We start from the raw sequence: 13222 nt of genomic DNA, 5'->3' as shown, positions 1-13222 counted from the left end.
CCAGATCACATATTACCACCACATAGTGACTGAATAATACCACATACAAGGAACAAATACCACCACACCGTGGCCAGACCACATATTACCACCACATAGAGACTGAATAATACCACATACAGTACAAGGAACAAATACCGCCACACCATGAAAAAACATATTACCACCACATAGTAGCCAATAATACCATATACAAGGAAAAAATACCACCACACCATGACCTGACCACATATTACCACCACATAGTAACCAAATAATATCACATACAAGGAACAAATACTGCTACACCATGACCAGACCACATATTACCACCACATAGTGAGTGAATACTATAATACTGATCATTAATAAAATAATATTAATATTGCCATAAATGCTAATATACACTCACCGGCCACCTTATTAGGTACACCATGCTAGTAACGGGTTGGACCCCCTTTTGCCTTCAGAACTGCCTCAATTCTTCGTGGCATAGATTCAACAAGGTGCTGGAAGCATTCCTCAGAGATTTTGGTCCATATTGACATGATGGCATCACACAGTTGCCGCAGATTTGTCGGCTGCACATCCCAAAGATGCTCCATACAAGGCAGGATGGATCCATGCTTTCATGTTGTTTACGCCAAATTCTGACCCTACCATCCGAATGTCGCAGCAGAAACCGAGACTCATCAGACCAAGCAACGTTTTTCCAATCTTCTACTGTCCAATTTCGATGAGCTTGTACAAATTGTAGCCTCAGTTTCCTGTTCTTAGCTGAAAGGAGTGGTACCCGGTGTGGTCTTCTGCTGCTGTAGCCTGTTGTGAATTTGGATTCTGGGCTCCCCCGGTGGCTACTGGTGGAATTGAACTGGTGTCTTCATCTTCTCTGTTCACCTGTTCCCATCAAGATGTGGGAGTCGCTATATAACCTTGCTGCTCTGTTAGTTGCTTGCCGGTCAACAATGTTATCAGAAGCCTCTCTGTGCTTGTTCCTGCTCCTAGACAACTACTAGATAAGTTGGACTCTTGTCCATGTTTGTTTTTGCATTTTTGTTCCAGTTCACAGCTGTAGTTTCGTTACTGTGTCTGGAAAGCTCTTGTGAACAGGAATTGCCACTCTGGTGTTATGAGTTAACGCCAGAGTTTTAAAGTAATTTCTGGATGGTGTTTTGATAGGGTTTTCAGCTGACCATGAAAGTGTCCTTTCTGTCTTCTGCTATGTAGTAAGTGGACCTCAAATTTGCTAAACCTATTTTCATACTACGTTTGTTATTTCATCTTGATTCACCGCCAATACATGTGGGGGGCCTCTGTCTCCTTTCGGGGTATTTCTCTAGAGGTGAGCTAGGACTAATATTTTCCTCTGCTAGCTTTATTTAGTCCTCCGGCTGGTGCTGGGCATCTAGAATCAACGTAGGCATGCTACCCGGCCACTGCTAGTTGTGCGTTAGGTTTAGTTCATGGTCAGCTCAGTTTCCATCTTCCAAGAGCTAGTTCCTATATATGCTGATGCTATGATCTCTTGCCATTGAGATCATGACAGTTTGACCGGCCCACTAAAGGGTTAAAATCCTTGGCTGAGAAAGGAGAGAAATAAGTAGTCTGCGGAAATTTTATTTTTTTTATTTTTTTTTTTTCTCTCTTTGAATGGCTCTGTGTCCACCTGTTTGTAATGGATCTTCAGAGTGTAACTGCAGGTTTGAATAATCTCGCCACGAAGGTACAAAATTTGCAAGATTTTGTTTGTCATGCACCTGTATCTGAGCCGAGAATTCCTTTGCCGGAATTTTTCTCGGGGAATAGATCTGGGTTTCAGAATTTTCGAAATAATTGCAAATTATTTTTGTCCCTGAAATCTCGCTCTGCCGGAGATCCTGCACAGCAGGTCAGGATTGTGATTTCCTTGCTCCGGGGCGACCCTCAAGACTGGGCTTTTTCATTGACACCAGGGGATCCTGCGTTGCTCAATGTGGATGCGTTTTTTCTGGCCTTGGGGTTGCTTTATGACGAACCTCATTTGGAGCTTCAGGCAGAAAAAACTTTGATGTCCCTATCTCAGGGGCAAGATGAAGCGGAAATTTACTGCCAAAGATTCCGTAAATGGTCTGTGCTTACTCAGTGGAATGAGTGCGCCCTGGCGGCGACTTTCAGAGAGGGTCTCTCTGATGCCATTAAGGATATTATGGTGGGGTTCCCTGTGCCTGCGGGTCTGAATGAGTCCATGACAATGGCTATTCAGATCGATAGGCGTTTGCGGGAGCGCAAACCAGTGCACCATCTGGCGGTGTCCACTGAGAAATCGCCAGAGAGTATGCAGTGTGATAGAATTCTGTCCCGAAGCGAGCGGCAGAATTTTAGACGGAAAAATGGGTTGTGTTTCTATTGTGGTGATTCTACTCATGTTATATCAGCATGCTCTAAGCGCACTAAAAAGCTTGGTAAATCTGTTTCCATTTGCACCTTACCGTCTAAGTTTATTCTATCTGTGACCCTGATTTGCTCTTTGTCATCTATTACCACGGACGCCTATGTCGACTCTGGCGCCGCTTTGAGTCTTATGGATTGGTCCTTTGCCAAACGCTGTGGGTATGATTTAGAGCCTTTGGAGACTCCTATTCCTCTGAAGGGGATTGACTCCACCCCATTGGCTAATAATAAACCACAATACTGGACACAAGTAACTATGCGTATTAATCCGGATCACCAGGAGATTATTCGCTTTCTGGTGCTGTATAATCTACATGATGATTTGGTGCTAGGATTGCCTTGGCTGCAATCTCACAACCCAGTCCTCGACTGGAAAGCTATGTCTGTGTTGAGCTGGGGATGTAAGGGGGCTCATGGGGATGTACCTGTGGTTTCCATTTCATCATCTATTCCCTCTGAAATTCCTGAGTTCCTGTCTGACTATCGTGACGTCTTTGAAGAATCCAAGCTTGGTTCGTTACCTCCGCACCGAGAGTGCGATTGTGCCATAGATTTAATCCCGGGTAGTAAATACCCAAAGGGTCGTTTATTTAATCTGTCTGTGCCTGAACATGCTGCTATGCGAGAATATATAAAGGAGTCCTTGGAAAAGGGACATATTCGTCCATCGTCATCTCCCTTAGGAGCCGGTTTTTTCTTTGTGTCAAAAAAAGACGGCTCTTTGAGACCATGTATTGATTATCGGCTTTTGAATAAAATCACTGTTAAATATCAATACCCATTGCCGTTGCTGACTGATTTGTTTGCTCGCATAAAGGGGGCCAAGTGGTTCTCTAAGATTGACCTTCGTGGGGCGTATAATTTGGTGCGAATCAGGCAGGGGGATGAGTGGAAAACCGCATTTAATACGCCCGAGGGCCACTTTGAGTATTTAGTGATGCCTTTTGGTCTTTCAAATGCTCCGTCAGTTTTCCAGTCCTTTATGCATGATATTTTTCGCGATTATTTGGATAAATTTATGATTGTGTATCTGGATGATATTCTGATTTTTTCGGATGACTGGGACTCATGTCCAGCAAGTCAGGAGGGTTTTTCAGGTTTTGCGGTCTAATTCTTTGTGTGTGAAGGGTTCTAAGTGTGTTTTTGGGGTACAGAGGATTTCCTTTTTGGGATATATTTTTTCCCCCTCTTCCATTGAAATGGATCCTGTCAAGGTTCAAGCTATTTGTGATTGGACGCAGCCCTCTTCTCTTAAGAGTCTTCAGAAATTTTTGGGCTTTGCTAACTTTTATCGTCGATTTATTGCTGGTTTTTCGGATATTGCTAAGCCATTGACCGATTTGACTAAGAAGGGTGCTGATGTTGCTGATTGGTCCCCTGATGCTGTGGAGGCCTTTCGGGAGCTTAAGCGCCGTTTTTCCTCTGCCCCTGTGTTGCGTCAGCCTGATGTTGCTCTACCTTTTCAGGTTGAGGTCGACGCTTCTGAGATCGGAGCTGGGGCAGTGTTGTCGCAGAAAAGTTCTGACTGCTCCGTGATGAGGCCTTGTGCCTTCTTTTCCCGTAAATTTTCGCCCGCTGAGCGGAATTATGATGTTGGGAATCGGGAGCTTTTGGCCATGAAGTGGGCTTTTGAGGAGTGGCGCCATTGGCTTGAGGGGGCCAGACATCAGGTGGTGGTATTGACTGACCACAAAAATTTGATTTATCTTGAGACCGCCAGGCGCCTGAATCCTAGACAGGCGCGCTGGTCATTATTTTTCTCTCGGTTTAATTTTGTGGTGTCATACCTACCGGGTTCTAAGAATGTTAAGGCGGATGCCCTTTCTAGGAGTTTTGAGCCTGACTCGCCTGGTAACTCTGAGCCCACAGGTATCCTTAAGGATGGAGTGGTATTGTCAGCCGTTTCTCCAGACCTGCGGCGGGCCTTGCAGGAGTTTCAGGCGGATAGACCTGATCGTTGCCCACCTGATAAACTATTTGTTCCTGATGATTGGACCAGTAGAGTCATCTCTGAGGTTCATTCTTCTGCGTTGGCAGGTCATCCTGGCATTTTTGGTACCAGGGATTTGGTGGCAAGGTCCTTCTGGTGGCCTTCCCTGTCACGAGATGTGCGAGGCTTTGTGCAGTCTTGTGACGTTTGTGCTCGGGCCAAGCCTTGTTGTTCTCGGGCTAGTGGATTATTGTTGCCCTTGCCTATTCCTAGGAGGCCTTGGACGCACATCTCGATGGATTTTATTTCAGATCTGCCTGTTTCTCAGAAGATGTCTGTCATCTGGGTGGTGTGTGACCGTTTCTCTAAGATGGTCCATTTGGTTCCTCTGCCCAAGTTGCCTTCTTCTTCCGAGTTGGTTCCTCTGTTTTTTCAAAATGTTGTTCGTTTGCATGGTATTCCTGAGAATATCGTTTCTGACAGAGGGACCCAATTCGTGTCTAGATTTTGGCGGGCATTCTGTGCTAGGATGGGCATAGATTTATCTTTTTCGTCCGCTTTCCATCCTCAGACGAATGGCCAGACCGAGCGGATTAATCAGACCCTGGAGACATATCTGAGGTGTTTTGTGTCTGCTGTCCAGGATGATTGGGTTGCTTTTTTGCCATTGGCGGAGTTCGCTCTCAATAATCGGGCCAGCTCTGCCACTTTGGTGTCCCCGTTTTTCTGTAATTCGGGGTTTCATCCTCGATTTTCCTCTGGTCAGGTGGAATCTTCGGATTGTCCTGGAGTGGATGCTGTGGTGGAGAGATTGCATCAGATCTGGGGGCAGGTGGTGGACAATTTGAGGTTGTCCCAGGAGAAGACTCAGCTTTTTGCTAACCGCCGTCGTCGTGTTGGTCCTCGTCTTCGTGTTGGGGACTTGGTGTGGTTGTCTTCTCGTTTTGTCCCTATGAGGGTCTCTTCTCCTAAGTTTAAGCCTCGGTTCATCGGCCCGTATAAGATATTGGAGATTCTTAACCCTGTTTCCTTCCGTTTGGACCTCCCTGCATCCTTTTCTATTCATAACGTTTTTCATCAGTCATTATTGCGCAGGTATGAGGTACCGGTTGTGCCTTCCGTTGAGCCTCCTGCTCCGGTGTTGGTTGAGGGTGAGTTGGAGTACGTTGTGGAGAAAATCTTAGACTCTCGTGTTTCCAGACGGAGACTCCAGTATCTGGTCAAGTGGAAGGGATACGGCCAGGAGGATAATTCTTGGGTGAATGCATCTGATGTTCATGCCTCTGATCTGGTTCGTGCCTTTCATAGGGCCCATCCTGATCGCCCTGGTGGTTCTGGTGAGGGTTCGGTGCCCCCTCCTTGGGGGGGGGTACTGTTGTGAATTTGGATTCTGGGCTCCCCCGGTGGCTACTGGTGGAATTGAACTGGTGTCTTCATCTTCTCTGTTCACCTGTTCCCATCAAGATGTGGGAGTCGCTATATAACCTTGCTGCTCTGTTAGTTGCTTGCCGGTCAACAATGTTATCAGAAGCCTCTCTGTGCTTGTTCCTGCTCCTAGACAACTACTAGATAAGTTGGACTCTTGTCCATGTTTGTTTTTGCATTTTTGTTCCAGTTCACAGCTGTAGTTTCGTTACTGTGTCTGGAAAGCTCTTGTGAACAGGAATTGCCACTCTGGTGTTATGAGTTAACGCCAGAGTTTTAAAGTAATTTCTGGATGGTGTTTTGATAGGGTTTTCAGCTGACCATGAAAGTGTCCTTTCTGTCTTCTGCTATGTAGTAAGTGGACCTCAAATTTGCTAAACCTATTTTCATACTACGTTTGTTATTTCATCTTGATTCACCGCCAATACATGTGGGGGGCCTCTGTCTCCTTTCGGGGTATTTCTCTAGAGGTGAGCTAGGACTAATATTTTCCTCTGCTAGCTTTATTTAGTCCTCCGGCTGGTGCTGGGCATCTAGAATCAACGTAGGCATGCTACCCGGCCACTGCTAGTTGTGCGTTAGGTTTAGTTCATGGTCAGCTCAGTTTCCATCTTCCAAGAGCTAGTTCCTATATATGCTGATGCTATGATCTCTTGCCATTGAGATCATGACAGTAGCCCATCTGCCTCAAAGTTCGACGCACTGTGCGTTCAGAGATGCTTTTAGGCCTACCTTGGTTGTAACGGGTGGCGATTTGAGTCACTGTTGCCTTTCTATCAGCTCGAACCAGTCTGCCCATTCTCCTCTGACCTCTGGCATCAACAAGGCATTTCCGCCCACAGAACTGCCGCTCACTGGATTTTTTTTCTTTTTCGGACCATTCTCTGTAAACCCTAGAGATGGTTGTGCGTGAAAATCCCAGTAGATCAGCAGTTTCTGAAATACTCAGACCAGCCCTTCTGGCACCAACAACCATGCCACGTTCAAAGGCACTCAAATCACCTTTCTTCCCCATACTGATGCTCGGTTTGAACTGCAGGAGAATGTCTTGACCATGTCTACATGCCTAAATGCACTGAGTTGCCGCCATGTGATTGGCTGATTAGAAATTAAGTGTTAACAAGAAGTTGGACAGGTGTACCTAATAAAGTGGCCGGTGAGTGTACACTAGAGCTCTGTACATAGTATACAGTACAGTGTATAGTGTAATACATAATACAGTGATCACCAGTGATATTACACACAGGAGCTCTGTATATAATGTCAGTGTACAGGTAATACAGGGATCACCAGTGACATTATACACAGGAACTCTATATATAGTGTATAGTGTACAGGTAGTACATAGATCAGAAGTGATATAATACACAGGAGCTCTGTATATAGTATACAGTGAATAGTTTAAGTGTACAGGTAACACATTGACCCAGTGGTAACATCTCCGGTTGAAATCCTTCATCTCAGCTTTTTTTCTTTATCCATTGTAGACCGCCAACAATTCTTCCAGCTGGGATTCGTCTTTGCATAAAATAACATACAGTTACAGAGCACCGCTTCCAAAGCACATTCCCCAACTTCTACATTATGCAGCTGAACAGACATGCACCCACCATTAATATATAGTTAGTTATTATGCAATCCACCATTCCAAATATAAATTGTAATCCACCACTGTGCCCCCACTAACTATAAATAGCCACTCTCCCCACACAATAAATATATAAATTAATTAGCACCTGTACTCTTTGCCCCAATTCATTACCAATCACACTCCTGCATCCTCAACACCCCCCTCTCTGAACTTTCTGCTTCCCAGATTCATTATATTTAAACGCCTTCCTCCGCCCCAATTCATTATGTCATGTTCTCTCTCTCTAACCCCCACCCCCAATTCATCATCATCATTCATTCTCCCCCACACTCAATTCATCATCATTTGTTGTACCCCATCTTCAATTCATCATCAGTTGCTCCCCCACACCCTCAATTCATTATCATGTGCTGTACCCCCAATTCAACATCATTTGCTCTCTTCCCCACCACCGTCAACTCGTCATTTGCTATCCCCCACCCACAAATCAACATTATTTGTGCTCTCCTACTTCAGTACATCATTATTAACTGTCCTCTTCCCACACCCTCAATTCATCATCACTTGCTCCCCGCCCAGCCCAATTTAATTAATTTTATTTAAAAAAATGTAATACTTATCTCTCATACGATCCCCTGCAGCTCTATTTCTGGGCTGGTATCCTGGCAAGTGATGTCATTTCGTATGCGATGTCACCAGCGCGTCACAGCAGAGGAGGAGGGAATCCCTTGGAGCTGTACAGAAGTTCAGTTTTGTGGCCATGGAGCTCCAAGAAGGCTCTCTCCTCACCGAAATGTGTGGTGCACAGGTGTACAATTCTTTATTATACTCTGGGGCCCAGTGAGCAGAAGCACGGGTGGGCCAGACTGGATCCGGGCCCCCCCTCTTTGTTTCTACTCACCACGCCCCATACAGCAGTAAGGGCAGTGATGCTTCCCAAGGGCACTGTACATGAGGAGCCAAAAGCACTGTGAGGGTTTCACTTTTAGTGGCATGTATCTAGTAATACTTAAATTTTAAGATTTCCACCCAAAAGTCTAAATGTATTTTATAGATTAAATAACACTTTTACACTTTTATCATTTCAGGTACAGTCTTTCAAGTGATGCCCTGCACAGTGTTTGTTTAATTTATGCTGCTATAATCCCCTTTACTTCAAAATCTCAAGACATGGACATAAAGGTACAAATGGGATTACCACAAATACAATCAAAAATATAATTATAATCATAAATAGAATTTCAATTTTATGAACATTTGCACAAGAAAGTATCTAGACATTTTATCTCTTAGGCCGGGGTCACACTTGCGAGTGCATTGCGAGAAACTCGCGCGTGCTCTTGCAGTGCCGGGTATTGAGGCAAGAGACAAGCGTGAGTGTCTAGCATTGCACTTGCAAGTGTGACCCCGGACTTATAATTTTAGCCAGACATACAGCTCTGGCAAAAATTAAGAGACCACCACATCAAAACCCTGTCATGGGCAGCCCAATCTCCAGACCTGAACCCCATTGAAAACCTCTGGAATGTAATCAAGAGGATGATGGATGGTCACAAGCCATCAAACAAAGAAGAACTGCTTACATTTTTACGCCAGAAGCAGTGTGAAAGACTGGTGGAAAGCATGCCAAGATGCATGAAAGCTGTGATTAAAAATTATAGTTATTCCACAAAATATTAATTTCTGAACTCATCCTGAGCTAAAACATTAGTATTGTTGTTTCTAAATGATTATGAACTTGTTTTCTTTGCATTATTTGAGGTCTGAAAGCACTGTTTTTTTATTTTGACAATTTCTGCTTTTCAGACAAAAAAATACAAAATTTATTGCTTGGAAATTCGGAGATATGTTGTCAGAAGTTTATAGAATAACAGAACAATTTACATTTTACTCAAAAATATACCTATAAAGAGAAATATCAGACAAACTGAACATTTTGCAGTGGTCTCTTAATTTTTGCCAGAGCTGTATGAGTGGTGCAACCTGTGCAGATGCATAGGGGCCCAAGAGGTAAAGGGGCCCATTTCCACCTCCAAAACAGATGTAATTGTGCTTTATGATAAACTACCCACGTGGTCAAAATTGTTGGTACCCCTCATTTAATGACAGAAAAACCCACAGTGGTCACAGAAATAACTTGAATCTGACAAAAGTAATAATAAATAAAAGATCTATGAAAATGAACAAATGAAAGTCAGACATTGTTTTTCAACCATACTTCCATAGAATTTAAAAAAAATAAAACTCATGAAATAGGCCTGGACAGAAATGATGGTACCCCTGAAGATAATGTGACAAAAGGGACATGTTAAATCAAGGTGTGTCCACTAACTAGCATCACAGGTGTCTACAATCTTGGAATCAGTGAGTGGGACTGTATATAGGGCTACAGATACTCACTGTGCTGTCTGGTGACATGATGTGTATCACACTCAACATGGACCAGAGGAAGCGAAGGAAAGAGTTGTCTCAGGAGATTAGAAAGAAAATTATAGACAAACATGTTAAAGGTAAACGTTATAAGACCATCTCCAAGCATGCCTGCAGGAGGAAAACTGATGACAAATCAGAGACGGATAATACGAATGGTAACAAAAGAGCCCAGAAAACCTTCTAAACAGATTAAAGGTGAACTTCAAGCTCAAGGAACATCGGTGTCAGATCGCACCATCCGTCATTGTATGAGCCAAAGTGGACTTCATGGGAGACGACCAAGGAGGACATCATTGTTGAAAAAATATCATAAAAAAGCCAGACTGGAATTTGCCAAACTACATGCTGACAAGCCACAAAGCTTCTGGTAGAATGTCCTATGGACAGATAAGACAAAAATTGAAGTTTTTGGCAGGGCACATCAGCTCTATGTTCACAGACGGAAAAATTAAGCAAATCACGAAAAGAACACTGTTCTACAGTGAAACATGGAGGAGGCTCTGTTATGTTCTGGGGCTGCTTTGCTGCATCTGGCACAGGGTGTCTAGAATCTGTGCAGGGTACAATTAAATCTCAAGGCTATCAAGGGATTCTAGAGAGAAGTGTGCTACCCAGTGTCAGAAAGCTTGGTCTCAGTCGCAGGTCATGGGTATTGCAACAGGATAGTGACCCAAAACACACAGCTAAAAATATCCAAGAATGGCCAAGAGGAAAACATTGCACTATTCTGAAGTTGCCTTCTATGAGAATTGACCTAAATCCTATTGAGCATCTTTGGAAAGAGCCGAAACATGCCGCCTGGAAAAGGCAACCTTCAAACACAAGACAACTGGAGCAGTTTGCTCTTGAGAAGTGGGCCAAAATATCTGACGAGAGGTGCAGAAGTCTCATTGACAGCTACAGGAGTCGTTTGATTGCAGTGATTGCCTCAAAAGGTTGTGCAACAAAATATTAAGTTAAGGGTACCATCATTTCTGTCCAGGCCTATTTCATGAGTTTTATTTTTTTTTAATTCTGTGGAAGCATGGTTGAAAAACAATGTCTGACTTTCATTTGTTCATTTTCATAGATCTTGTATTTATTATTACTTTTGTCAGATTCAAGTTATTTCAGTGATCATTGTGTTTTTCTCTGGCATTAAACGAGGTGTACCAAAAATGTTTACTATGTGTGTATGGGACTGCAAAGTGCCCATATATTGGTCTTGCACAGGGGCCATCTGTCTGAGTCCTCCACTGGTTATAGCACTAAATGGCTTATTGAAGATTTCATGCTCTTCTAATATATCCTAATGATAATACGTTAGTTGATGTGACTCAGTGAATAAAGAACAAGTTTTTCATTTTCAAAAACACTAACAAGCTTACTATTATTATCATTTGTAATAGACCCTTTATTATAAAGAGATTTGACAGATTGTAAATATTTCTGCAATAATCATCTTATCCTCTTTCAGCAATCTTCTGCCTGCTAGCTCAGTTAGGTGTAAAAAAAAATACATTGGGCTTCACCTACCCTCCCCAGGTCCAGCACTGTACTGTTTCTGGATGGGCACAAGGATATAGTCTACAACATAGCCATAGCATTGCTACTTTGCACCAAAGTGAAAACCATATTTAGGTGTTAATTACGATGCCTGATTATAATCTAAATAAATCTTTTCTCCTTTAATACCCATTTTGGCTCAGTACATCCAGAAGACTCCTGCTTTAGATTGTCTGAAATCTTCCAAAAAATACCTAAATACTGAGACAAATTAATGTTTATAGACAGTTGTACATTTATATACCTGTAGCCTGTCAAAGTGTTTCTTTTTCATATCCCACCAAGGACTACATCTTTTTATCTTCTCCCCATGTTTGTGTGGGTTTCCTCCGGGTTCTCCGGTTTCCTCATGCACTCCAAAGACATGCTGATAGGGAATCTAGATTGTGAGCCCCTTTGGGGACAGTAATGACTGGCTATAAAGCGATGCATAAAAGAAGCAAGTCATAATAAATAACAATAATAAATAGGGCAAGCAAAAACAAATAACATACCAAAATAATGTGCCAAAAAAAAAAGATATGGAAAGAAAGTGTTTCTGCTTTAAAGGAATACTAAACCTAAAGTAAATGATAAATGTAAACACTTGCCACAATTGTTTGATTCGGGAACATGTGTAACATGTAAAAATCCTGCAGACTAAGGGTTTGTGCATATCACATCTTTCAGACACCATTGTGCCCTCTGAGTTCTGCTAGAGGAAGACCCTGCAGATCATGCTGGCCTCTTTTGTCCTGAATCATTTGTTTCGGGTGTCTTTGATATAGTTTTTTTCACCGTTTTCAATTGTGTTTTTTCTTTGGAATGGTGGGGTTTTTTATATAAACTATTGGTAGTTGCTTAAAGAATGGTCAGGTGACTTCTTTAGATGCTTCACAAATGAACGGCAAATTCGTGTTTACATTGCCATGAATATGTTCATTTCTTAGCACTTTTAAAACGATTTTGCTAAGTAACCTACAGACACTGTCAGATTGACAGTGTTAAACTGATTAAATTAATGATATCTGAGGTGAAGACATCAGTCTCGTGGTTCTTGTGTAATCAGTATTAGAAGTTTTCAGTTAACGAGATGCTCGTGGTTTGGGGCCAGACTGTAAGAAGAGTCTTATTCTCCTGCTCTAAGCCAGAGAAACCAAGGAAATGCCTGCCCACAGGACGCTCCGAAGCATATTCTGTCTTTATGATGAGGAACAGGTTTGTGCCTCTGGATGACCTGTGGGCAGGTCTTTCCTTGTTTTTTTTCTGGCCTAGTGCAGGAAGATAAGACTCTGCCTACAGCCTACCCTGGAGCACAGGCATCTCAATAGCTGAAAATTTTGAACATTGGTTACACAAGAACCACAAGATGGATTTCTTCACCGCAGGTGTCATTTTAATCAGGATAACAGCGCCAACCTGACAGTTTCTGTAGTTTACTTAGCAAAATCCTGCGGACAGGTTTGCTTTAAGTGTTTTTTCAAGTGGATTTCAGGCAGAAAAATATTGTATGCACACTCACTATGACTGACATTTAGAAATTTTGCAGAGAACACAGGGATTTTTGGAATGGGTAACTATTGACTTGCAGCCAGGAGGGTAAAACATTTCAATAGTTCCAAAAACTAATTGTCAAAAATTGCTAAGCAAAACTGCAGACATTTAAAGCTTTGAAATGTATGTTTTTGATTCACCATTATTTAGCGGTAAGACATGAAAAAAACAAGTGTCCTGTCCTCACTATAAGTTAAAAATGCTACAATTTACAGTAAAACGTGTGTGGCTCCATTACATGTCACACTATTACCTTAATATGTTTTCAACCCCCTTATGTTAGGGAGAGAAAAAAATTCTGATCATCGAGAACATTTTGGTAAAGTGATGAAAAGCTGACATCTATGACAAATTTT

At 42.6% G+C, this 13222-nt stretch overlaps 1 protein-coding gene across 5 annotated transcripts in view; it reads left to right on the top strand.

Moving 5' to 3' along the window:
- Positions 1–13222, top strand: part of SHOC1 (shortage in chiasmata 1) — a 549593-nt gene that overhangs the window by 455507 nt on the left and 80864 nt on the right. For all 5 annotated transcript variants that reach the window (XM_077251003.1, XM_077251012.1, XM_077251020.1 and 2 more), the window contains one exon: positions 8444–8537. In XM_077251003.1, the coding sequence (XP_077107118.1) occupies positions 8444–8537 (94 nt within the window). The remainder of the gene's footprint in view (positions 1–8443; positions 8538–13222) is intronic.

This window comes from Ranitomeya variabilis, chromosome 1 (assembly GCF_051348905.1).
Source record: "Ranitomeya variabilis isolate aRanVar5 chromosome 1, aRanVar5.hap1, whole genome shotgun sequence".
Taxonomy (NCBI): Eukaryota; Metazoa; Chordata; class Amphibia; order Anura; family Dendrobatidae; genus Ranitomeya; species Ranitomeya variabilis.
The sequence above is the reverse complement of the archived record's forward strand: the minus strand, read 5'-3'. Positions and strand labels throughout refer to the sequence as shown.